The following is a 27,306-nucleotide window of genomic DNA, read 5'->3' as shown; positions in this document are numbered from 1 at the left end:
TCATAAAAGCTGATCAGATTAGTTTGACAGGAACGGTCGCTCGTAAACCCATGTTGATATTGGGTCATGAGGTTATTCTTCTTCAGATACTCTAGTATAGCATCTCTTAGAAAACCCTCCAGGATTTTACCCACAGTAACGGTTAAGCTTACTGGCCTATAATTTCCAAGTTTGGTTTTTGTCCCCTTTTTGAATATTGGCGCCACATTTGCTATACGCCAGTCCTGTGGTACAGACCCTGTTATAATGAAATCTTTAAAGATTAAAAATAATGGTCTATCTATGACTTTTCTTAATTCCTGCAGTACTCGTGGGTGTATCCCATCCAGGCCCGGGGACTTGTCAACTTTAGTGATTTTTAGACGCCGTCGTACTTCCTGCTGGGGTTAAGCAAGTGACATTTAATGGAGAATTTTTGTTATCACTGATCATGTTTTCTGTCATGCGATTTTCTTATGTAAATACTGTTGAAAAAAAATCATTTAGCATATTGGCTTTTTCCTCATCCTCATCCACCATTTCACCCAGACTATTTTTAAGGGGGCCAACACTATAATTTTTTAGTTTCTTACTATTTATGTAGTTAAAGAATATTTTGGGATTGTTATTACTTTCTCTGGCAATGAGTCTCTCTGTCTCAATCTTTGCTGCCTTGATTTGGTTTTTACAGAATTGATTTAATTTTCTGTATTTATTTAATGCCTCATCACTACCTACTTGCTTTAGTTTTCTAAATGCTTTCTTTTTGTCACTTATTGCGCCCCTTATAGCTCTATTTAGCCATAGTGGTTTCCTCCTATTTCTAGCATGTTTATTCCCATAGGGTATATATTGTGCACAGGTCCTATTCAGGATGCTAATAAATGTCTCCCATTTGCTTTGTGTAGTTTTATGTTTCAGGATATCGCCCCAGTTTATTGCACTAAGATCATCTCTTGGAAATTTGCCTTCCTGAAGTTTAGTGTCCTTGTAACCCCTCTACTACACATCTTAGTAAAGGATACATGAAAACTTATTATTTTGTGATCACTATTACCCAAGTGACCCTCAACTCGTATATTTGATATGCGGTCTGGCCTGTTGTTTAATATTAGGTCTAGCAGTGCCCCCCTTCTTGTTGGGTCCTGAACTAGTTGTGAAAGGTAATTGTCTCTCATAGTTGTCAAAAACCTATTACCTTTGCTGGAACTACAGGTTTCTGTTCACCAATGTATTTTAGGGTAGTTGAAGTCCCCCATAATAATGACTTCTCCTTGAATCGCTGCTTCATCTATTTGCTTTATGAGGATATTCTCTGCTGCTTCCATTATTTTTTGAGACTTATAACAAAACCCTATCAGTAATTTATTATTTTTTCCCCCTCCCCTTATCTCCATCCACAGGGACTCTACATTTTCATTAGATTCACATATATTCTCACGTAAGATGGGTTTTAAGGGTGATTTTACATATAAACACACCCCCCCTCATTTGTTTGAACCGTCATTTCTGAACAGACTATAGCCCTGTAAATTAAGTGCCCAGTCATGACTCTCGTCCAGCCATGTCTCAGATATCCCCACCATGTCATAATTATTTTCCAACAAAATTAATTCTAATTTCTCCATTTTGTCAGTGAGGCTTCTGGCATTAGTGTACATGCATTTTATGTATCTCTCTGTACCTCTATTCCTTCTTACTGTATTAACTGTTCTACCCCACCCCCAATTTCTTTATTTGTGCCCAGGTCACTATCTGCACTATCTTCCCCACCTATAAAATGAATACCCCCCCCCCCAATCCCTAGTTTAAACACTTCCCCAACCTTCTAGCCATTTTCTCCCCCAGCACAGCTGCACCCTCCCCATTGAGGTGCAGCCCGTCCCTAGCGTAGAACCTGTAGCCAACTGAGAAGTCGGCCCAGTTCTCCAGGAACCCAAACCCCTCCTTCCTACACCAATTCCTGAGCCACTTATTTATCTCCCTAATTTCCCGTTGCCTCTCCGGTGTGGCACATGGTACAGGCAGTATTTCAGAGACTACTACCTTGGACTTGGAGGTCCTTGCTTTAAGCTTACAGCCTAATTCCCTCAAATCATCTTTAAGGACCTTCCACCTACCTCTAACTTTGTCATTTGTGCCAATGTGCACCATGACCACTGGGTCCTCACCAGCCCCTCCCAGTAATCTGTCAACCCGATGAGCGATGTGCCGGACTTGAGCACCGGGTAGGCAGCACACTGTTCGGTGATCCCAGTCTTTGTGACAGATTGCCCTATTTGTTCCCCTAATAATTGAGTCCACCACTAAAAGCACCTGCTTGGCCTGCCCTGCTTTCCTATTTCCCGCCTTACTGGAGCTGACACTCCTCTGGCTTCCAGAGGACATGCAGTGCTACCCGACACCCCCCTCATCTGCCAACTTTGTAAACTTATTGGGGTGTGCCAGATCAGGACTAGCCTCCCTGGCACTCTTCCGTCTGCTCCCCCTTCTGTCACCCAGCTAGCTGCCACACTGTCCTGCAGCTCCATACTACCACCCTCCCCCACATCTACCCCAGTGAGCAGCTGCTCAGTGAGCAGCAGACTCCTTTCCATATTGTCGATGGATCTCAGTGTTGCCAGCTGCTCATTTAGATCCAGTACCTGGGCTTCCAAACTCACAACGTGCTCATATCTCGCACAGCAGTATGCATCCACGACCGGCTGTTCAAGGATTGCATACATGTGGCAAGATGTACACTGGATAGCATTGTCAATAATGGAGCTCATTTCCTAATGGGGATTGCACTAGACAGAAATGTTAAGTAAAAAGAAATGTAAAGAATTAATAAAATACAGATAGCAATTCAGTCCAAATTCCTCCCTTCCAAACTCCCTGAATCCAAGTCACTGAATCACAAGTCTCACACTTACTTCCGTTTGCACTTACACTCCAGTCACACTCAGCTCATTCACAGTAGCTAAAGAAGAAGATTTAAAGAGGTTTTTTTTTTTCCCTTTAGCAGCAATCCAACCTATAGCTCAATGCACTTCCAAAGGAAGATGAGGGAATTTGTTATATTGCTGCTTATTGTAGGATACTGTTATCTTTTTCTAGTATTATGTATGAAGGGTAATAGTAATGTGTTTTTTAATAAACGTTGTCAGAATAGATGAGATTCCACCTTTGAAGCATTGATTGACCACCAGCACTTACGTTGTTCTATTATACAGACTTTGTGATGTGCTTCAAATTTTTGAAATTCCATATCTCCATTTTTTTATTTTCTAGATAGGTTGGGCTGTATAGTTACTTTGGCCACAGTACATATTCAAAAACCACAGGACGACAATGGTACATTGCCACATAATGAAAATAAATGTGATTGTGTCTCGACATGCAAACCATATCATTTGCATGTATTTCACTGCAACTTAGAGGTAGACACTATGACCAATTCCCCCTTTCAAATAGAATTGTAGTCACAATTGCTTACATTTGCTTTATTTATTGTCTATGAGAGTTGAGTAAGAACATTTACAGGACCCTTGTCCCGCAGCAAAGTCGGTAGACCATGGCTGTCTGACCAGAGCTCTGTTGAGCTTCTCCAACCTGCCAATATTCCCGGAGCCTCTTCTGATTGGTAGGCCTGGTGCTAGGTCATAATTGCAGTATAATGAATGCAAGACAAAGTGCTGGGCCTAGTAATCAGAAAAGGCGCTTAGGATGCTGGCAGGTTACAGGAGGTTTATAGGGCTCTGGTCCGGCTTCCACGGACTAACAATGTTGCAGCTGAACCCAGGTCATGCAGATCTTTTTGCCCACCTATACTGTCTACAGGACTGCTTTAGATAGCCAAGTACAGCTTGGCTTTTTCCAGAAGTCCTATAGACAATAAGTAGAGAGATGGTGCATATGATTAGCCAGTACTGCATTCCAAAGTTGTATTTTCAGAGCCTCATTTTAAAGTTGATACAAACCATTTAAGGAGAGCCTGTCAGTAGGATTTAGCACTATAAAGTAAAGGTATGGCCATAAGGGCGCTAATACACTGATTAAATAGAAACCTTTGCTGAATGAATCCGATCAGTGTTTCTTTTTTATTTATGGTTTTAAGTTTTCTTCTGATGACATCTTTTGTGCATCAGGGCGGGCCTTGGGGGATTGGGTCATCTTCTGCTCGGGGCCCCCCCCGCTTGCCTTTCACATCTGGCCTTTCGGTCTTCAATAAAATGGTGCCGTAGTCTGTGCATGCGCAGATTGAGATCTTAACCGAGATCTCATTTCAAAACGGAGGTCGGTCATTGAATAACCAATTACCTGTAGAAACACAGAAGGCAGACGGAGGGGCTGGAGCAGCAGAACAACCAACCCCCCCAGGCTCTCCCCAATGCACAGAAGATTACATCAGAAGAAAATTTAAAACCATGAATAAAAAAGAACCACTTATCGGATTCTTTCAACAAAGGTATCAATTTAATCAGTTTAACAGTGCCTCTATGGCCATAGATTTACTTTATAGTGTTAAATCCTGTTGACAGGTTCCATTTAAGACAGAGCATAACTATGGGTACAGTTCAATACCAACTGTCCTAAAATATTTGTTGATAAAACCATTAAGGTCTGGAGCTTAAACTTAATTTAACAATACGAGTTGCACTTCAAGGTTTTTTAGTTACTGATTGTTAAGGTATGGGAGATGAAAGTTTTCAGACACTTTGACGTGGGAGGTTGGGTTTAATTAGTCCCATTAGTCCCATTACTGAACGTTTAAAGATTTGCATCTCTTATTCTATTATCATAGGATTTCCTCCATACAGAAATAACCAACATGACAACCCTATATAACCAACACAATAAAACTATGTTCATTTAAGGCCAGTTCAAGATAAGGAAATGGTCCATATGTACATTCATTTACCAGAAGAAAGCTCTGCAAATATTTTGAGCAGATTTAGATCCTGTGTTTGTGATTTAATTAATAATTTCCTGATCTCTCTATTTGTACTTACTGAATATAAAAAGGTACATTTCATAATTGTTTTTCTGTAGTAGCATAGTCTACCACTTGCACATGTGTACATGTTATTAGAACACAAATATGTGTGCACATTTTATTTAATCATTTTTATTTTAATTATTTTCTACTTATGTTGGGTTTAAACGGTATTTAAAAATGTGCACACATTTCTCTTTCATTTTCAAGATTTATTTTGCAATTTCTTTTAATTCATGATAGAATAGTGTAGCAAAATGCATAATATTTAATTGAGAAACACATTTTGGAAAACTCACAGGTGAACTCACGAGTTTAAGCACATTTAGTAAGGGCTCGCTCACACCGCCGGATGCTATCTGCTTTTTATTCGGACAGCACTCTGACCAATGTTATTCAATGGGGCAGTGCTGATGACCGATTTTTTTCAGTGACAGAATCTGTCTGTGAAAACAAATTGTAACATGCTGCAATTTCACTGCAAAATCAGAAGACCCATTCAAGTCTATGGGTTCATGGAAAAAATTAGATTGCACTCGGATGACATCTGAGTAAATCTGATTTCCATGCACGACAAAATGGGGAAGATGGGGAAATTTTGTTCTCCATCTTCTCCTCAGCTTCTTCCGATTCCCCCTCATCCAAAACAATTAGATCACAGTAAGCTGATACAATAATCAGAGTTTCATCAGAGTATAATTAGCATAATTGACCCGATTCTGTCGGATGAGAGACTCTACAGTCGTGTGACCCTAGACTTAGTATGATTAATAAAAAGCTATTAGGGTTCTCGTACATGTAATAGTCCTGTCGTAGTAATTGCCTCAAGGTAGAGAACCGCACAGTAAGGCTGTGTGCCCACTATGCGTTTTTTGTAGCAAATTCCGCCGCAAAAACGCTTAAAAAATGCTTGGTAGAAGGTCTGCTATATTCCCCGATGATAATGCGCATGTGCTGTGCACATGCTGCGGATTATCATTGCGGAAAAATCTGCAGCACTACTAATTATTTTGAGGAATCGCGGCGATTTTGCCGCCATTGACTTGCATTGAATCACTTAATATCCGCATGACTACATGTGCACATGCGAATATTAAAGCGATTCAATGTGCAGATGGTACCCGAGTCTGGAGAAGAGGAGACTCTCCTCCGGACCCGGGTACCATAGTACCTGTTAAAAAAAAGAATTGAAAATAAAAAAATACATTATACTTACCTTCTGATGGACCCTGGTCTCCATAGCGATGCATCCTGGCTCCCCGGTAGCTCGCGATGGTCTAAAAGGGCCTTCCATGACGTCATTTAGTCATGTGACGGGTCACGCGACAGCTGACTTCGGTGGTCGCGTGACCTGTCACAAGACTAAATGATGTCATGGAAGGTCCTTTTACACCACCGCGAGACACCGGGAAGACAGGACGCATCGGATAAGGAAACCGGGGGCCATTGGAAGGTGAGTATATGTTCTTTTTTTATTTTTTACCATTTTTATTCTTTTTTTTAACTAACTTGGTCACACTATATAAAATCCATGCCAGTTGCATGGATTTACATAGTGTGACCAAGTTGTCAAGCACTTTCCAAGTGATGCTAAAATCGCTTGGAAAGCGCTTGACAACCCGCATGCGGAAATCGCATGATAAAAACACTTCACAAACGCTTCTACTTGGCAGAAAAAACGCATGTACAATCCGCATGTACAATCTGCATGTACAATCCGCATGCGTTTTTTTCTGCCAAGGAGATGCAGAAACGCTCAGGAAAAATCCAGAGCATTTCTGCATCGTGGGCACATAGCCTAAAAAATAGTTTACATCTAATTGTCACATCGTTTTTACATGCTTTACTTATAATTGCATAAAAACAGCAGCAATTACAATTGCACAACTGTTTTACAATTTTACAAATACAAACGATACCTTCACATAAATAATGGTAAAAATCTGAAAGCTGTATTTGTTGGTTTTCTTCTTCTCAGCCTATTTTACGTGTATTGAACAGATTTGATAACAGATGCAATAAATATGCAATGTGTAATACTTTGTCCAATTAATTTTATCCCTTCTGTTTGTGTTTTTTTTACCATATTCAAGTGTTAATAAAAACAAAAGTTACCAATGAACTTGATGTACAGTTTCCTATGTTACAGAATTGCAATGTATCCATAAAAATTAGATGCCATGTGGCATCCGTTTTTTTTCTAACACCCATAGACTTGAATGGGTGAGTCAAATTTTCACAGACAGATTCTTTCAGTGGAAAAAATCAGTCATCTGCACTGCCTCACTGAATAACATGGATCAGTGTGCTATCCAATAAAAAAATCGCATAGCACACATCGAATTTATACACTCATGTTCACAAGTCCTTTGGATAGATTAAAGGGAACCTGTCGTCAGGTTTGGCCGATATGAGGTATGGCCACCACCTTTCAGCCCTGATATACATGCTGTATATAAGCCCTCAATCCGACCTGCAAGACAAGAAAAAGAGCTTTTATTATACTCGCCGGGGGGGCGGTCCAGTCCGAGGGGCGTCGCTTTTCTTGGTCCGATGACTCCCTTCTTCTTTTCATTGCGCCCTCCTTCTTGCTTCATGGGGATGACGATTCCCTACATCATCCACACAGTCTCCTTGGCATCCCACTCCTGCGCAGGCATTCTTCTCTGCCATGACTAGCGCAGACTAAAGTACAGGGCAGAGAAGTACACCTGCACCAAAGAGCAATGCCAGAGACACGGTGTGGATGATGTACGGGACAAATCATCCACACAAAGCAAGAAGGAGGACGGCATCACAAGAAGAAGGGAGGTGCCGGACCAAGACAAGTGATTCCCCTTGGGCTGGACCACCCCCAGGTGAGTATAATAAAAGCTCTTTCTTATCTTGCAGGTTAGATCGGGGGCTTATATATAGTATTATAGAATGCTGTATATGAGGGCTGAAAGGTGGTGGCCGTATGTCACATCGGCAAAACCTGGCGACAGGTTCCCTTTAACAAGCTAGGGCAGATTTGCTAGTTAAAATGTGCAAGAATTCTGATGCTGTGCCAGAATTTTGCTACAAAATAAACTGTAAAGGAACGCATTTAAGAAATAAAGAGAAGTTAGACAAAAAGTGTTTTAGGCCAAAACCAGGAGTGTCTAATAATACAGAAGTGGTGACGTGTTTCTATTATACTTTTCCTCTGATTGTTCAATTCCTGGTTTTGGCTTACACATACTGAGGTAAAAAACTGACAAAAAACTCAACGTGTGAACGTGGCCTAAAAAGGCAGCAAATTGTATCTCCATGCTAAGCCAATGCCCACCAAATTTATAGCATCTAGCCTAATTCTAGTTCTTTTCTTTTATGTGAAAAAACTGACCAAATTCTATCAGTATGCGGCATCAAATCTTTATTAGTGACTGGTACGTTTTTACCATCTCTCTTCCATCAAGTTTGATTGCCTGCGAGAAAAAAAAAAAAATCTAATGGAGGTTTATTCAAGCTACTCCTAGCAAATTGTGAGTAAAAAACTAGGATGCCATCAGTGTGCTGTCCGACTTTTTCGTGTAACCATAAACTTTTGAGTTTGATCTGAGAATAAGATCAAAAATGAAAACATTTCTGTTTTCCAAAAAAGCATGGATATGTGAACAGAACCATAGACATTAATTAGTACATGTTTTATACTTGGATAGAACATGTTCATGAAAAACAGATGTGTGAATGAGGCCTAGAGCTGCAAAAATAGCAAGTGTAAAGAAAGCATAAGAAAACTATGTTGAAGGCTAAATTCAGACAGCTGTACTAAAACTTGGGAAAGTTACGTCTGCAAATTGCGGACGATTGGTGCAACCTGGGTAAGGGGGCCCATTTATACCTCCAAAGCTGGTGAAATTTTGCATTTTTTTGCAAAGGGCCCATATATTGTTCATGCACAGGGGCCCTTTTCTGTTTATGTCCGCCAGTGACTAGCTCAGTGTAAGACTCCACATGTCTGTCGGCATGGCAGGTGGATGCAGAAGCTGCCTGCTACATACATGATAGTTACATGGTCCATAAATGAGACAGAACACAGACTGAAAATCGTGCCCAATACCTCCATGTAAAACTGTTGCTCACAATCCTTATTTCTTTATTTTGGTAAAAAGCACAAGTGTGTTAGTTCAGTGACCCGGTGGGTAATCATTTCAAAAGGAATTAGGACTTCCTATTTAAAGGTTGCTTTTGTGAGTGTGTTTGTGTGTGCATGTGTGCATGATGTGGCAGTGTGAGCGTGCATGTGTGATATGTGTGTAATTTATGTGATGTCTGTGCATGTGTGATATGTGTGTAATTTATGAGATGTATGTGATGTCTGTGCATGTGTGTGTGTGAATGATGTGTGTATACATGTGTATTGTCTGGGATGTGTGTGTCTTGAGTATGTCGGTGTGTGTGCATGTGAGTGTATGTGTCTGTGTGCATGTGTATTTTTTAAATCTTTGTATCACATAGAAAATGCTATCAGTGCTGAAAAAGTATACTTGATTAGTGAAGTGCAAAAAATCATTGGCAAATGGATATTTTTTCCACAGCTCTCAATATGGAGTATAAAAATAAAACTGAGATAACAGAATTTTACCTCCTTGGATTTTCTTCTTTGCTTGAGCTGCAGATTATCATTTTTATATTTTTCTTCCTTATTTATGTCCTGACTATATCTGAAAACATCATTATTGTCACCACCATACAAGTTCATCCTAAGCTGCAGAAGCCAATGTATTTCTTCCTGAGCAACCTGGCCTTCCTAGAGATCTGTTACATCTCGGTCACAGTTCCAAACTTATTAGTAAATGTCCTGACTGAGAAGAAAACCATCTCTTTTTCTGGTTGTATGGCTCAGCTCTTCTTTTTCATTTCTCTTATGTGCACAGAATGTGTTCTCTTGGCAGTAATGGCATTTGACAGGTACGTTGCTGTTTGCCACCCATTACATTATATTACAATTATGAGTCATGAGCTTTGTGTTCAGCTGGCTTTGTCTTCATGGGTGTCAGGATTTACAATCACCATTATAAAGATTTACTTTATATCTAAATTATCATTTTGCGGTCCAAACATTATTAACCATTTTTTCTGTGACATTTCTCCAATACTTAATCTTGCATGTATAGACATGTCATTAGCTGAGTTGGTGGACTTCATTTTAGCTCTGGTTATTCTCCTCATTCCATTATTAGTGACCACTATTTCCTATATCTGCATCATTTTCACAATTTTAAAAATATCATCAACTGATGGAAGACAAAAAGCATTTTCCACGTGCGCCTCTCATCTAACAGTGGTCACCATATTTTTTTCAACAACACTTTTTATCTATGCACGGCCCAAAAAAGCCAAGTCAGCGGATGCAAATAAGCTGATATCGCTCTTGTATGCTGTTATAACTCCCATGGTTAACCCTTTTATTTACTGTCTACGAAACAAAGAAATCTGGGACACCTTAACTAAATATCTGTGTCACAAAACAAATTTACCAGACATCTTTTCTATGTGTAATAATAAGTAGGAAATATGCATTGATATTGGCAAAAGTATTACCGTTAGTGGTTTGAACCTTCATCAGTCTAGCTTGTTGACTATGGTAACATTGTTATGGCATGTTTTTACTGTTTTTATGTTTTAATGGCTATAATTCTATGTAGCGTCGGCGTCCCTGCCTCCTGCTAGGCAGGGACGCCGTTCCCCTCACCTCTCCGCTCCGTGCCCGACGTCTTCCTCCCGCTCTGCTGGCAGCGCGTGCTGCTTCCCGGCCTCTGTGCTTAGGGCGCGCACGCGCATGCTTCCCCTCTCTTAAAGGAGCCGCGCGCGCCGTCCTAAGGAGTCCCCGGCCAATGGCCGGAGGACCTCACCATATATAAGGCACCTCCTCCAAAATGGAGGTGCCCGAGCAATGTTGTTGCAAAGCCTTTCAACTCTGCTTCAGCCCTCAGGTCCCGTTACCAGTTACCTGCCAGTCACCTGCCAGTCACCTGCCAGATTCCTGCTTGATACCTGCCTGATACCTGCCTGATATCTGCTTATCTGCTTGCTATCCTGTGGTCCGACAGTCTGCCTACCAGCACCTGCCAGTCTGTCTATGGATCAGTCCGCCTGCGGACCAGGAAGTACCTGCCAGATACCTGCCTGATACCTGCCTGCCTGTCCAGAGACTCTTACTCGCTCACCTGGGAGCGTTCACCTGCTACCTGCCTGCTAGCCTACCTGGAGGCTTAGCCGTCACTTGCTGTGACCACCTGCCTGTCCAGAGACTCTTGGCCGCTCACCTGGGAGCGCTCACCTGCTACCTGCCTGCTAGCCTACCTGGAGGCTCTGCCATCACTTGCCGTGACCACCTGCCTGTCCAGAGACTATTACCCGCTCACCTGGGAGCGCTCACCTGCTACCTGCCTGCTAGCCTACCTGGAGGCTCTGCCGTCACTTGCCGTGACCACCTGCCTGTCCAGAGACTCTTGCCCGCTCACCTGGGAGCGCTCACCTGCTACCTGCCTGCTAGCCTACCTGGAGGCTCTGCCGTCACTTGCCGTGACCACCTGCCTGTCCAGAGACTCTTGCCCGCTCACCTGGGAGCGCTCACCTGCTACCTGCCTGCTAGCCTATCTAGAGACTCTTTCCCTGCTGTCACATGCCGTGACCACCTGCCCGTCTAGAGACTCTTTCCCTGCTGTCACTTGCCGTGACCACCTGCCCATCTAGAGACTCTTACCCTGCTGTCACTTGCTGTGACCATCCGCCTGTCAAGAGACTGTCCCCGTCACTTGCCGTGACCTCCTGCCCTTCTACCCAGAGACTGTCCCTGTCACTTGCCGTGACTACCTGCCCGCCTTCCCTGGGAGCCAGCCGTTTCCTTACAAGGACTGCCCCTTTGTATAGTTGCTCAGAGGTTCCACCTCCCAGACACGTTACAGTTTGCTCGGGCCATGGAACCCGGTGGCACCCAAGCTCCCTCGCTCTCGGACCTATGCCATGAACTGTCCCGTCAGAGGTCCCAACAGGAGTCCATCCTGAGCCACCTGCGTAGTGTTAACTCCCGTCTGGACTCACTGACTACATCTTCGGGACCAGCTTCCAGTCGCACGACTCCTACCCCGGCAGCGCCGCTGCCCATCAATTCCATGGCATCTCTTCCCGGTCCCCGTCTCACCGCCCCGCCTCGTTTTGGCGGAGATCCCGGTCAGGCACGGGGCTTCATTAACCTGTGCACTCTGCACTTCGAACTGTTGGCACACCAGTTTTCCACCGACCGAGCCAAAGTAGCCTTCATCATGTCCCATCTCACGGGGGAGGCGCTGGCCTAGCTAAATCCTCTATGGGAGAGAGGAGACCCCCTGGTGTCCAATCTGCCAGCCTTTCTCTCGGCTTTCCGGAAGGTCTTCGACGAACCAGGACGGAGGACCTCATCCGCCTAATCTCTGCTACGCCTCCGCCAAAGAAGTCTCACCGTGGGCCAATATTCCATACGGTTCCGTACCCTTGCTTCGGAGCTTGCCTGGGATAACGATGCCCTGGTGTCTGTCTTCTGGGAGGGTCTGTCCGGCTGTATTAAAGATGAACTCACCGGTCGGGACATTCCTACCACTCTCGACGACTTAATTACACTTGCCACCCGGATTGACATCCGGTTCCAGGAGCGCACCAAAGAGGTCACCCGTGAGAGGAGGTTTCCACGCCTTGCCCCTACCTTCCAGAGATCCATCACTTCCTCCGTTACTCCTCCGGCGCACTCACCCGAGCCTATGCAGGTCGACCAGTCCAAGATGGTCAAGACCCGTCAAGAATTACGCGTGCCGAGGGGAGCTGCTTCTACTGTGGCAGTAAGGAGCACCGGATCCGTTCCTGCCCGGAGAGGTCGGGAAACGCCTGTGTCTAGGATCGCTCAGAGAGGTCACCCTAGACAGAAATAAACCCTCTCCATCTCTAATGCTGTCGGTCTCTATCATCTGCGGGGAGAACCGTTATTTTGAACTGGCTCAACTTGACTCTGGAGCTGCCGGAAATCTCATTTCTCAGTCCCTGGTAGAGAAATACCACATTCCCACCAAACCTCTGGCTGTACCCTTATCTGTCGCCACTGTGGATGGGGGCCTCTTACCACATCCCATCCAACTCATCACCGAATCCATAACTCTGCAGGTGGGAATGCTGCACTCTGAGAGCATCTGCTTCCATGTTCTGCCTGGACTCTCTCACGCCCTCTTGCTAGGCCTACCTTGGCTCCAGAGACACGCACCCGTGCTTGATTGGCAGACCGGAGAAGTTCTTCACTGGGGACAGGACTGCCATAAGACTTGTTTAGCTCCCTATTGGTCTTTTGCCGACGTCTTTAATAAAAGAGAAGCAGAGACATTACCCCCTCATAGACCATAAGACTGCCCAGTTGACCTGATGCCTGGCGCTACTCCTCCCCATGGGCGTATTTACCCTTTGTCCACTGCTGAGACCCGGTCCATGTCTGAATATATTGAGGAGAATCTGGCCCGGGGATTTATCTGGAAATCTACCTCCCCGGCGGGAGCAGGCTTCTTTTTCGTCAAAAAGAAGGATGGCTCACTCCATCCCTGTATAGACTATAGAGGCCTTAATCAGATCACAGTGAAGAATAAATACCCCCTTCCGCTCATTCCTGAATTATTTGACCGTCTGAGGGGGGCTAGAATCTTCACCAAGCTGGACCTCCTTGGGGCGTATAATCTGGTCCGTATCCGTCAGGGGGATGAATGGAAGACGGCATTCAACACCCGGGATGGCCACTATGAATATCTTGTAATGCCCTTCGGTCTCTGTAACGCTCCCGCCGTCTTTCAAGAGTTGGTCAATGACATCTTCCGTGACCTTCTCTACTCCTGCGTGGTGGTGTACCTGGACGACATCTTGGTCTTCTCTCCGGATCTTCTCACTCACCGGAGAGACGTTCGTCAGGTCCTGCTCAGGCGCAGGCAGAACCACCTCTACGCTAAATATGAGAAGTGCCTCTTTGAGCAGACCTCGCTTCCGTTTCTGGGCTACATAATCTCTCAGACCGGCCTACAAATGGACCCTGAGAAACTGTCTGCCATCGAGAAGCGGCCCCGACCAGAGGGGTTGAAGGCTATTCAGCGGTTCCTGGGCTTCGCCAACTACTACCGCCTCTTCATTCCGCACTTCTCTTCCCGGACTGCACCTATCTCGGTGCTCACCCGTAAGGGCGCTAATCCCAGAGAATGGCCGCCCGAAGCAGAGGAGGCCTTCCTTTCCTTAAAACGAGCTTTTTCCTCCGCCCCTGTGCTGCATCGTCCGGACGGCAACAAACAATTCTTTCTAGAAGTCGACGCTTCCTCCTCCGGAGCCGGAGCAGTACTTACCCAAAAGTCGTCTTCCGGAAGAATGGTAACTTGCGGCTTCTTCTCCAAACTCTTCTCCTCTTCGGAGCGCAATTATTCTATAGGAGACCGAGAATTGTTGGCCATTAAGCTGGCACTGGAGGAGTGGCGTTACCTGCTCGAGGGGGCTCTTCACCCGGTAATAATTTACACGGACCACAAGAACTTGGCTTACCTCCAGAGTGCCCAGAGACTTAACCCGCGCCAAGCCCGGTGGTCCTTGTTCTTCGCCCGCTTTAATTTCATTCTTCATTTTCGCCCGGCTGACAAAAACATCAAAGCTGATGCCTTATCCCGATCCTTTTTGGTCTCTGATCTTGAGGAGGAGCCTAAACACATCATCAACCCTGCCAAAGCAATGCAGGTGGCCCCCGTGAATCTAAATCGTCTTCCACCCGGTAAGACGTTCGTAACTGTTCTTGATCGTGAGAAGGTTCTACACTGGGGACACTCGTCCAAGCTAGCTGGCCACGCTGGTCAGAAAAAGACCCTCCAGCTTATTACTCGGCATTACTGGTGGCCTACCCTGCACAAGGACGTAATAGACTTTGTTTCAGCCTGTGTGTCCTGCGCCCGCAACAAGGTTCCGAGACATCTGCCAGCCGGCCGTCTCCTTCCTCTTCCTGTACCTGCTGCCCCGTGGCAGCATATAGCTATGGACTTTATTACGGACCTCCCTGTCTCTGTCGGTTGTACGGTCATATGGGTGGTTGCTGACCGCTTCTCCAAAATGGCTCACTTTTTTCCCCTGCCGGGTCTCCCGTCTGCATCAGAGTTAGCTAAAGACTTTATCCATCATGTCTTCCGTCTTCATGGTCTTCCTCTCCACATCGTATCCGACCGAGGGGTTCAGTTCACCTCTCGCTTTTGGCGAGCCATGTGTAAACTGCTGGGGGTCACCTTGGACTTTTCTTCTGCTTATCACCCACAGTCCAATGGCCAAGTAGAACGGATCAACCAAATTTTAACCAGTTACCTCCGGCACTTTGTTAATGCTCACCATTCCGACTGGGTGGATCTTTTACCGTGGGCCGAATTTTCTTACAATAATCACGAGAGCGAATCTTCCTCCAAATCCCCGTTTTTTGTAGTCTTCGGTCAGCATCCTTGGATCCCGTTTCCCATCTCCGCCTCGGGGGACAATCCGGCTGCGGAATCTCTCGTTAACGAATTTTCCTCCATTTGGGAAAGTACCAGATCCGCACTTCTTTAGTCATCCGAGCGGATGAAAAAACAGGCTGACAAGAGACGTCTGGATCCACCACAATTCCGTCCTGGAGATAAGGTCTGGCTCTCATCCAAATATGTCCGGCTCAAGATTCCTTCCTACAAGTTAGGGCCTCGGTTCATCGGCCCACTGGAAGTTATCAAACAAATCAACCCGGTGGCCTATAAATTGAAACTCCCGGCCAATTTGCGGATTCCTAACTCCTTCCATGCATCTCTACTCAAACCCGTGATACTTAACTCTTTTTCCAAGTCTACAGGTACGCCTCCTGCTCCGGTTTCCGCTGAAAACGAGTTTGAGGTAGAGAACATTTTGGCCACCAAAAGGTTAAGAGGAAGGACCTTTTTTCTAGTGGATTGGAAGGGGTTTGGTCCTGAGGAGAGAACATGGGAGCCCCGGGAGAACATCCATGCCCCGCTCATCCTTGATAAATTTCTGTCTGGCCTTAAAAAGGGGGGGCCTAAAGGTGGGGGTACTGTAGCGTCGGCGTCCCTGCTTCCTGTTAGGCAGGGACGCCGTTCCCCTCACCTCTCCGCTCCGTGCCCGGCGTCTTCCTCCCGCTCTGCTGGCAGCGCGCGCTGCTTCCCGGCCTCTTTGCTTAGGGCGCGCGCGCTTCCCCTCTCTTAAAGGAGCCGCACGAGCCGTCCTAAGGAGTCCCCGGCCAATGGCTGGAGGACCTCACCATATATAAGGCACCTCCTCCAAAATGGAGTTGCCCGAGCAATGTTGTTGCAAAGCCTTTCAACTCTGCTTCAGCCCTCAGGTCCCGTTACCAGTTACTTGCCAGTCACCTGCCAGATTCCTGCCTGATACCTGCCTGATATCTGCTTACCTGCTTGCTATCCTGTGGTCCGACAGTCTGCCTACCAGCACCTGCCAGTCTGTCTATGGATCAGTCCGCCTGCGGACCAGGAAGTACCTGCCAGATACCTGCCTGATATCTGCCTGCCTGTCCAGAGACTCTTACTCGCTCACCTGGGAGCGTTCACCTGCTACCTGCCTGCTAGCCTACCTGGAGGCTTAGCCATCACTTGCTGTGACCACCTGCCTGTCCAGAGACTCTTGCCCGTTCACCTGAGAGCGCTCACCTGCTACCTGCCTGCTAGCCTACCTGGAGGCTCTGCCGTCACTTGCCGTGACCACCTGTCTGTCCAGAGACTCTTTCCCGCTCACCTAAGAGCGCTCACCTGCTACCTGCCTGCTAGCCTACCTGGAGGCTCTGCCGTCACTTGCCGTGACCACCTGCCTGTCCAGAGACTCTTGCCCGCCCACCTGGGAGCGCTCACCTGCTACCTGCCTGCTAGCCTATCTAGAGACTCTTCCCTGCTGTCACTTGCCATGACCACCTGCCCGTCTAGAGACTCTTTCCCTGCTGTCACTTGCCGTGACCACCTGCCCGTCTAGAGACTCTTACCCTGCTGTCACTTGCCGTGACCATCCGCCTGTCAAGAGACTGTCCCCGTCATTTGCCGTGACCTCCTGCCCTTCTACCCAGAGACTGTCCCTGTCACTTGCCGTGACTACCTGCCCGCCTTCCCTGGGAGCCACCCGCTTCCTTACAAGGACTGCCCCTTTGTATAGTTGCTCAGAGGTTCCACCTCCCAGACCCGTTACATTCTATATGTACTGGATTTTCCAAGATACTGTATATTAGACTATGTTGACATGTCCAGTAGTTATATCTGGGATTTTTTGGGGGTGGAATAAATCCTTTTTGGGATGAAAAAAATAATAATCCAGTACATGAATCATTTATTTGAAATGTCCTAAAATGTCTTTTGAAAATGGAATGAATGGGTTGATTCTGTGCTGCCAGTGAATGATGATGGAAAAAGGAAAAGAAATTATACACGTTTCGAAGTTCCACACTGTGGTTTGTCCTGATGAAGAAGTGTGGAACTTCAAAATGCGTAGACAAATAAACCGCATGATCCTGTGACCTTCATTGCCTACTTCTAGACACAGCAAGCCTCCTGATGAACTTAAAAGAAAGGGAAACACTTTGAGGCACAAGCAATGAATGATAAGTTATTACTCTATATCTATAGCCTTCTATCAACTGTGAACGCTCTGTTATCAACTTACATGTCTTGCACCACTGTTGCAAATGTCTTTAATCATCTATATACACTACCGTTCAAAAGTTTAGGGTCACCCAGACAATTTTGTGTTTTCCATGAAAACTCATACTTTTATTTATCAAATGAGTTGCAAAATGAATAGAAAATATAGTCCAGACATTGACAAGGTTAGAAATAATGATTTTTATTTGAAAGAATAATTCTCTCCTTCAAACTTTGCTTTTGTCAAATAATGCTCCCTTTGCAGCAATTACAGCATTGCAGACCTTTGGCATTCTAGCTGTTAATTTGCTAAGGTAATCTTGAGAAATTTGCCCCCATGCTTCCTGAAGCCCCTCCCACAAGTTGGATTGGCTTGATGGGCACCTTTTGCGTACCATACGGTCAAGCTGCTCCCACAACAGCTCAATGTGGTTGAGATCTGGTGACTGCGCTGGCCACTCCATTACAGATAGAATTCCAGCTGCCTACTTCTTCCTTAAATAGTTCATGCAAAATTTGGAGGTGTGCTTTTGGTCATTGTCCTGTTGTAGGATGAAATTGGCTCTAATCAAGCGCTGTCCACAGGGTATAGCATGGCGTTGCAAAATGGAGTGATAGCCTTACTTGTTCAAAATCCCATTTACCTTGTACAAATCTTCCACTTTACCAGCACCAAAGCAACCCCAGACCATCACATTACCTCCACCATGCTTGACAGATGGCGTCAGACACTCTTCCAGCATCTTTTCAGTTATGCGTCTCACAAATGTTCTTCTGTGTGATCCAAACTTTGAATAGTTTATCCATAAAACTTTTTTCCAATCTTCCTCTGTTGAATGTCTGTGTTCTTTTGCCCATATTAATCTTTTCCATTTATTAGCCAGTCTCAGATATGGCTTTTTCTTTGCCACTTTGCCCTGAAGGCCAGCATCCCGGAGTTGCCTCTTCACTGTAGATGTTGACACTGGCGTTTTGTGTGTACTATTAGTGAAGCTGCCAGTTGAGGAGCTGTGAGGCGTCAATTTCTCAAACTAGAGACTCTAATGTACTTGTCTTGTTGCTCAGTTGTGCAGCGGGGCCTCCCACTTCTCTTTCTACTCTGGTTAGAGCCTGTTTGTGCTCTCCTCTGAAGGGAGTAGTACACACCATTGTAGGAAATCTTCAGTTTATTGGCAATTTATCGCATGGAATAGTCTTCATATCTAAGAACAAGAATAGACTGTCGAGTTTCACATAAAAGTTCTCTTTTTCTGGCCATTTTGAGAGTTTCATAGAACAAACAAATGTAATGCTCCAGATTCTCAACTAGCTCAAAGGAAGGTCAATTTTATAGCTTCTCAAATCAGCCAAACTGTTTTCAGCTGGGCTAACATACTTGTGCAAGGGTTTTCTAGGGTTTTCAAAACATCCATTAGCCTTCTTACACAGTTAGCAAAGACAATGTACCATTAACACACTGGAGTGGTGGTTGTTGGAAATGGGCCTCTGTACACCTATGTAGATATTGCAATAAAAACAAGACATTTGCAGCTAGAATAGTCTTTTACCACATTAACAATGTATAGAGTATATTTCTGATTCATTCAATGTTAGCTTCATTGAAAAAAAATGTGCTTTTCTTTCAAAAATAATGAAATTTCTAAATGACCCCAAACTTTTGGACGGTAGTGTATGTATTTTTTCTATTGAAGCACGGCTTGCTAGGGATATATAGGGAGAGCCACCATTTGAGAGGGGGCATAACATCTCATCCAATATAGGGTGCCAACTTCCATGGCCAGGCAGTACCAGCTTAGACTACCAGATCAAGGATTCACAGGGTCCTTGGTGTTGCCTGGTGTTTTAAGGTGGATTTATCTATATCCACAATTCTCTGAACTACAATATCATATCGTAGGTCTGTTAAGTATTTTGACTTCTTTTTCTTTATGTATGTATTTGCTGCACAGTTTTTGTTGTTGTATTTTAATATATTTAATAAATTAATAGTTTTATAGGAATTATATGTTTCACAAAATTGAAATTCCATCTGGGTATCAGTTAGGCTACATACATTCCAGCGTTTTACCCTAAAATGTATTTTGTTTGACTGCAATCTGTTTTTCAGCTGGATCAAAAAATTGTTTGTCTGGCCAAAAGAGCAAATACAGTGGGGAAAAAAAGTATTTAGTCAGCCACCAATTGTGAAAGTTCTCCCACTTAAAAAGATGAGAGAGGCCTGTAACTGACATCATAGGTAGACTTCAACTATGAGAGAAAAAATGAGAAAATGAATCCTGAAAATCACATTGTCTGATTTGGAAAGAATTTTTTTTTAAATTTTGGTGGAAAATAAGTATTTGGTCAATTACAAACAAGCAAGATTTCTGGATCTCACAGACCTGTAACTTCTTCTTTAAGAGGCTCCTCTGTCCTCCACTCATTACCTGTTGTACTGGCACCTGTTTGAACTTGTTATCAGTATAAAAGACACCTGTCCGCAACCTCAAACAGTCACATTCCAAACTCCACTATGGTGAAGACCAAAGCGCTATCGAAGGACACCAGAAACAAAATTGTAACCCTGCACCAGACTGGGAAGACTGAATCTGCAATAGGCAAGCAGCTTGGTGTGAAGAAATCAGCTGTGGGAAAAATAATTAGAAAATGGAAGACATACAAGACCACTGATAATCTCCCCCGATCTGGGGCTCCACACAAGATCTCACCCCGTGGGGTCAAAATGATCTCAAGAACGGTGAGCAAAAATCCAAGATTCACATGGGGGGACCTAGTGAATGACCTGCAGAGAGCTGGGACCAACATTACACAGGTTACCATCAGTAACACACTACGCTGCCAGGGACTCAGATCCTGCAGTGCCAGATGTGTTCCCCTGCTTAAGCCATTACATGTCCGGGCCCGTCTGAAGTTTGCTCGAGAGCATTTTGATGATCCAGAAGAGTATTGGGAGAATGTCATATGGACAGATGAAACCAAAGTAGAACTGTTTGGTAGAAACACAACTCATCATGTTTGGAGGAGAAAGAATGCTGAGTTGCATCCAAAGAACACCATACCTACTGTGAAGCAAGGGGGTAGCAACATCATGCTTTGGGCGACTGATCCATGTACATGAAAGAATGAATGGGGCCATGTATCGTGAGATTTTGAGTGCAAACCTCCTTCCATCAGCAAGGGCATTGAAGATGAAACGTGACTGGGTCTTTCAGCATGACAATGATCCCAAGCACACCGCCAGGGCAACGAAGGAGTGGCTTCGTAGGAAGCATTTCAAGTGGAGTGGCCTAGCCAGTTTCCAGATAGAAAACCTTTGGAGGGAGTTGAACGTTCGTGTTGCCCAGCGACAGCCACAAAACATCACTGCTTTAGAGGAGATCTGCATGGAGGAATGGGGCAACATACCAGCAACAGTGTGTGCCAACCTTGTGAAGACTTACAGAAAACGTTTGACCTCTCTCATTGCCAACAAAGAATATATAACAAAGTATTGAAATGAACTTTTGCAATTGACCAAATACTTATTTTCCACCAAAATTTGAAAAAAATTTCTTTCCAAATCAGGCAATGTGATTTTCAGGATTTGTTTTCTCATTTTGTCTCTCATAGTTGAGGTCTACCTATGATGTCAATTACAGGCCTCTCTCATCTTTTTAAGCGGGAGAACTTGCACAATTGGTGGCTGACTAAATACTTTTTTTCCCCACTGTAGCAACTGGATTCTTTTTCTTTAGCATAATAAATATAATCTATGGATCATAGTGAAAGGTCAGCAGTTATTTCATCTGATAACGGATCCCTTTTTAAGCATTGAGCATGCCCAGAATACTAGTGTTACCAGAGACACGTTTAGTAGTGTTGAGCGAACATGCTCAACACTGCTCGGTACTCGCCCGAGCATCACGCTACTCGGGATGTTCGGCGAGCACCGAGCATTTCCGGGTTGCTCGGGCGGGAGCTCGGGTCTCCGCCCTACATGCTTGGCGCTCTTTACAGAGCCAATGAACATTCAGGGATTGCCAGCCAGTCACTGTAATGCCGCAGCCATGTTGTTTGTGGGCATTACAGTGATTGGCTGGCCGCACAGCGTCACCTCGAGTATTTAAAACCGGGCGCCGCCATCTTGGACACAGTCGCTCCGGATCAGACAGTGTAGGGACAGCGCTGCTGATTTAGGGAGAGATATATCCTGCAAAATAGTTAGTGTAGGGTCTGTAAAGGCTGCCAGATCAAACAAACAGTCCTTCTCAGGACTAATATCCATCCCAGGTATATCAGGCAGGCAGGCAGGCTGTATAGGAGACGCAGTGGTTATACCAGCAAACGCTGCATTACAGTCCTGTGTGCTGCTCCTGTTGCTGAAATTGCTGGACTTAGCTCCAGGTCCCGGGGGCCAGGAAAAATCCTTTTTTTTTTATCTAAATCCTCTTTTTTTTTTCCTCCTTCACAATGTACAAATACCCATCTTATTAACCTTTTGGTGCCCCCCCCCCCCAAAAAAAAAGTGTGCCTCTGATTTTTCAGACACAAATATATCTGTTGAAAATAGTCTGGTGTAGGCCAGAGAAATAGAAGTGTGGTTTTGCAGTTCTATGGGCCATTTGTATCTAAAAAAAAACAGTTTGAGTGTGTCGCTCACTGTTCAGCCGCTAATATATCTATATTTTAAAAAGCCTGGTATACACCAGTAAATTATTACTGTGGTTTTGATGTTCCACGGTAAAACATCTCTATTATCCTGTTTTTGCCATTTTTCGCTGTATAAAAATAATAAGTGTCTCCCTGATTTTTCAGACACAAATATATCTGTTGAAAATAGTCTGGTGTAGGCCAGAGAGACAGAAGTGTGCTTTTGTTGTTCCACGGTAAAAAATCTCTATTATCCTGCTTTTTGCATTTTTTGCTGTAACAAAAAAAAAAAAATAGTGTCTCCCTGATTTTTCAGACACAAATATATCGTTGAAAATAGTCTGGTGTAGGCCCGAGAAATACAAGTGTGGTTTTGCAGTTCTATGGTACAAACCTCTGTATTATCCACTTTTGGGCCATTTGTATCTAAAAAAAACAGTTTGAGTGTGTCGCTCACTGTTCAGCCTCAAATATATATATATTTTAAAAAGCCTGGTATACACCAGTAAATTATTACTGTGGTTTTGATGTTCCACGGTAAAACATCTCTATTATCCTGTTTTTGCCATTTTTGCTGTATAAAAATAATAATAGTGTCTCCCTGATTTTTCAGACACAAATATATCTGTTGAAAATAGTCTGGTGTAGGCCAGAGAGACAGAAGTGTGCTTTTGCTGTTCCACGGTAAAGAATCTCTATTATCCTGCTTTTTGCATTTTTTGCTGTAAAAAAAAAAAAAATAGTGTCTCCCTGATTTTTCAGACACAAATATATCTGTTGAAAATAGTCTGGTGTAGGCCAGAGAGACAGAAGTGAGCTTTTGCTGTTCCACGGTAAAAAATCTCTATTATCCTGCTTTTTGCATTTTTTGCTGTAAAAAAAAAAAAATAGTGTCTCCCTGATTTTTCAGACACAAATATATCTGTTGAAAATAGTCTGGTGTAGGCCCGAGAAATACAAGTGTGGTTTTGCAGTTCCACGGTACAAACCTCTATATTATCCACTTTTGGGCCATTTGTATCTAAAAAAAACAGTTTGAGTGTGTCGCTCACTGTTCAGCCGCAAATATATATATATTTTAAAAACACTGGTATACACCAGTAAATTATAACTGTGGTTTTGCTATTCCACGGTAAAAAATCTCTATTATTCAGGTTTTGGTAGTTTTTTCCGTAAAGAAAAACAGTAGTGTCTCCTGACTGTTGTGACACAAAAATATATCTGTTGAAAATAGTCTTGTGCAGGCCCGACATCCCAGTGTGGTTTCGTGGTTTCGCAGTTCCACGGGTCAAATCGCTGTACTATCCAGTTTTGGGCCTTTGGTATCTAAAAAAAAAGCAGTTTGAGTGTGTCGCTCACTGTTCAGCCGCAAATATCTCTATTTAAAAAAGTGTGGTATACCCCAGTAAACAATAACTGTGGTTTTCCTCTTCCATGGTTCTAATCTACTCTTTATTACCCTTTTTCCATTGATAGTGCAAGTGTAAGCTATTTTACTTCATTTACAATGGGCAAGGCGCGTGGCAAGGGACGTGGAAGTGGACGTTCTGGTGATGGTTCGTGCAGAGGACGGGGCCGTGGCCAAGGTGAAAATGTGCCACAACCAACAGCCACATCTTCTCGCTCCCACTTCTTGACCGAATTACTAGGGAAGCACAGAACAACACCAGTATTGAGAACTGATCAGTGTGAACAGGTTATTAATTGGATAGCAGACAATACTTCCAGTTACCTGGGCACCACCACCTCCGGTCTGTCTTCTACACGGTCAACTCTTAGTAGCCGTGAGTCTCGACCGCATACTCCTCCTCACCCTGATGCTCCTTCCTCCCACCATGCCGAGTGTCGTCAGACAGCAAGTGATCCCACACTTGGACACTCTGAAGAGCTGTTCACTGGTCCATTTCCATATTTGGACCCCTCGCCTGATACGCTTGAAATGGTGGAAGAGGAGATCCCATGTTGCGATGCCCAAATATTTGAACAGCCACGGCCACAGGAAGTCGACGTTGGCAATCTGTCACAAGAGGTGGACGATGACGAGACACAATTGCCAGGAAGTGAGGAGGAGGATCGTGGTGCGCAATTGGAAGAGGAGGAGGTGGTGGATGATCTAGTAACTGACCCAACGTGGAAGGAGGACATGCAGAGTGAGGCCAGCAGCACACAGGGGGAGGGAGGCAGAGTACCCCAGCAGGCAGGAAGAAGCAGTGTGGTGGCCGCAGACAGAAGGCAGGCAACCGTTCCCCGTAGCACCAACACGAGGGACGTTGCCAGTACAAGCGGTAGGTCTTCCAGAGTCTGGAATTTTTTAAAGACTCTGCTGATAACCCCAAAAAGGCCATATGTTCCACCTGCCATGCCAGCATCAGCAGGGGTGACAAAACTACCAGCCTGACCACCACCAGCATGATCAGGCACATGGCAGCAAAGCACCCGACTTTGTGGGGCGAAACCCAGGGTCCACGATCAGTGTCAGCGGGTGTCACCACTGCTTCTTCCACTGTTGTGCATGCAATAGAACCCCCTGTTGTGTGTGCAAGGCAATCCCCTGTCCATACTGCATGTAAAGATGCCCCCTCCTCTCAGTCTTCACTTGTTATGGCAGTTTCTCAAGAAACAGCATCAACGTCCACGTCCACGTCCCACCGCAGCGTTCAATTGTCCATATCCCAGACCTTTGAACGAAAGCGGAAATTCGCAGCTAACGCTCCACAGGCCACAGTCCTAAATTCGCACATTTAACGACTGCTTGCATTGGAAATGCTGCCTTTTAGGCTGGTGGAGACGGAATCCTTCCGCAATCTTATGGCGGTGGCCGTCCCTCGGTACTCGGTCAACAGCCGACACTATTTTGCCCGGTGTGCCATCCCTGCACTACACAAGCACGTGTCCCAAAGCATCTGCCGTGCCCTCAACAACGCAGTTACTGGGAGAGTCCACCTGACAACGGACACGTGGACAAGTGCTTGTGGCCAGGGACGGTACATCTCTCTGACGGCACACTGGGTAAACATAGTGGAAGCCGGGACCCTGTCGGACCTTGGGACGGAACACATCCTCCCCACACCGAGGATTGCGGGCCCTATGTCAGTCAGAGTTGCCTCCACAGTGTACAGCTCCTGCGCATCCTCCTCCTCCTCCTCATGTTCAGCCTCCATCTCAGATATCACCACATCAGTTACAAGCTGGAAGCATTGCAGTACTGCCTCCGCCAAGCGGCAACAGGCTGTGCTGAAACTCATAAGCTTAGGTGATAAACCTCACACTGCTTGTGAGTTGTGGACAGCTGTGAAAGAGCAGGCAGATCTGTGGCTGAGACCGCTGAACCTACATCCCGGCATGGTCGTGTGTGACAATGGCCGTAACCTGGTGGCGGCTCTGAGGCGAGGGGAGATCACACACGTACCATGCCTGGCTCATGTGCTTAACCTCGTGGTTCAGCGGTTTCTTAAATCGTACCCCGAGTTGCCAGATCTGCTCGTGAAAGTACGCCGCCTGTCAACTCATTTTCGCAAGTCGGCTACAGCTTCTGCCGCCCTTGCTGTGTTGCAGCAGCGTTTGCAGCTTCCGACACACCGACTGGTGTGTGATGTGCCCACACGTTGGAACTCTACCCTCCACATGTTGCAAAGGATTTGTGAGCAGAAGAGAGCAGTTGTGGAGTACCAGCTGCAACAAGGCCGTCGATATTCAGGTCAGACTCCACACATAAGACCTAAGGAGTGGACCTGGATGTCTGACATATGTACCATCCTGACAAACTTTGAGGAGGCCACCAAGATGGTGAGTGGCGATGACGCCATCATTAGTGTCAGCATCCCACTTGTCTGTCTTTTGCAACGCTCTCTGCAGAGAATTAAAGAGGAGGCATTGCAGCCAGAGTATGATGAGATGGATCAAGAAGCCATAGCGGGCGATTACACACAGCCCAGCCTCATCTCATCCCAAAGGTGCATTGGGGGACAATGAGGGAGAGGAGGAGGAGGAGGAGGAGGAAGAACAGGAGCTGCTATCATGCGTTGTAGACGGTAGTACCTGTACAAGTGTCATACCGTCGGTTCAGCGTGGGTGGCCTGAGGACAGGGGGGAGGAGGAAGAGGAGGAGGAGAGGATGGTCAGTCGTCATCTTGGTGAGGACACGGAAATCTTGCCCGTTACCAGTCTGGCACGCATGGCTGACTTTATGTTACGCTGCCTTAACCATGACCCTCGCGTTGTCAAAATGTTGGGTGACAGTCATTACTGGTTGGTGACACTTGTAGACCCCCGTTACAAGGAGAACTTTCACTCTCTTATTCCTGAGTTGGAGAGGTCTACAAAAATGGGGCAATACCAGAAGGCCCTTGCTGCAGAACTCTTAAAAAAATTCCCATCTGAACACGCTAGCGGCAGAGGTCACAGTTCGTTGCCCAACCAAGGCGTACAGGCGAGAGAGATGTAACTTCAATCCAGCAGAGGCAGGGGAACACTGTCAACGTTCTGGGACAGTTTTCTGACACCCGCCCAGCTTACAGGCCCTGAGGCGCGGGGTACTCTCACAAGGAGTGGAAAGTTTCAAAAGATGGTGAGGGAGTACCTTGCCGATCGTACCAGCGTCCTCCGTGATTCCTCTGTGCCTTTTAATTATTGGGTATCCAAGCTGGACACTTGGAATGAACTCGCTCTGTACGCCTTGGAGGTCCTGGCCTGCCCTGCCGCTAGCGTGTTATCGGAGCGTGTTTTTAGTGCCTCTGGGGGAATTATAACTGATAAGCGCACTCGCCTGTCAACTGACAATGCTGACAAGCTGACCCTTATCAAAATGAACAAGGGCTGGATTGGGCCAGACTTCTCATCACCACCAAATGACAGCAGAGTAACATAAAGTCAAATCCACTGTGTTATTTCGGGAGGTGTATTCACATGCACCGCTTCACACCCACACATGGGTTTACGCTTCCTCGTTTCGGCTGTTTAATCTTCTTCTCCTTATCCTCAGCCTCCACCACCACTATACCACCAGGGTGCCAGCATTGCAAGTTCGTCCGTCCTAATTTTTGG

At 45.4% G+C, this 27,306-nt stretch overlaps 1 protein-coding gene across 1 annotated transcript; it reads left to right on the top strand.

Moving 5' to 3' along the window:
• The first annotated feature begins 9,527 nt into the window (after nucleotides 1-9,527).
• LOC141257289 (olfactory receptor 6B1-like) lies at nucleotides 9,528-10,493 on the top strand. Its single transcript, XM_073671729.1, has one exon. It carries the CDS (start codon nucleotides 9,528-9,530, stop codon nucleotides 10,491-10,493), a length of 966 nt encoding a protein of 321 aa, XP_073527830.1.
• Nucleotides 10,494-27,306: the final 16,813 nt, after the last annotated feature.

Source organism: Phyllobates terribilis, unplaced genomic scaffold (genome assembly GCF_046119375.1).
Source record: "Phyllobates terribilis strain yellow unplaced genomic scaffold, ASM4611937v1 Scaffold_1__5_contigs__length_1240528914, whole genome shotgun sequence".
Classification (NCBI taxonomy): domain Eukaryota; kingdom Metazoa; phylum Chordata; class Amphibia; order Anura; family Dendrobatidae; genus Phyllobates; species Phyllobates terribilis.
This window is presented reverse-complemented; position numbering and strand designations above follow the sequence as displayed.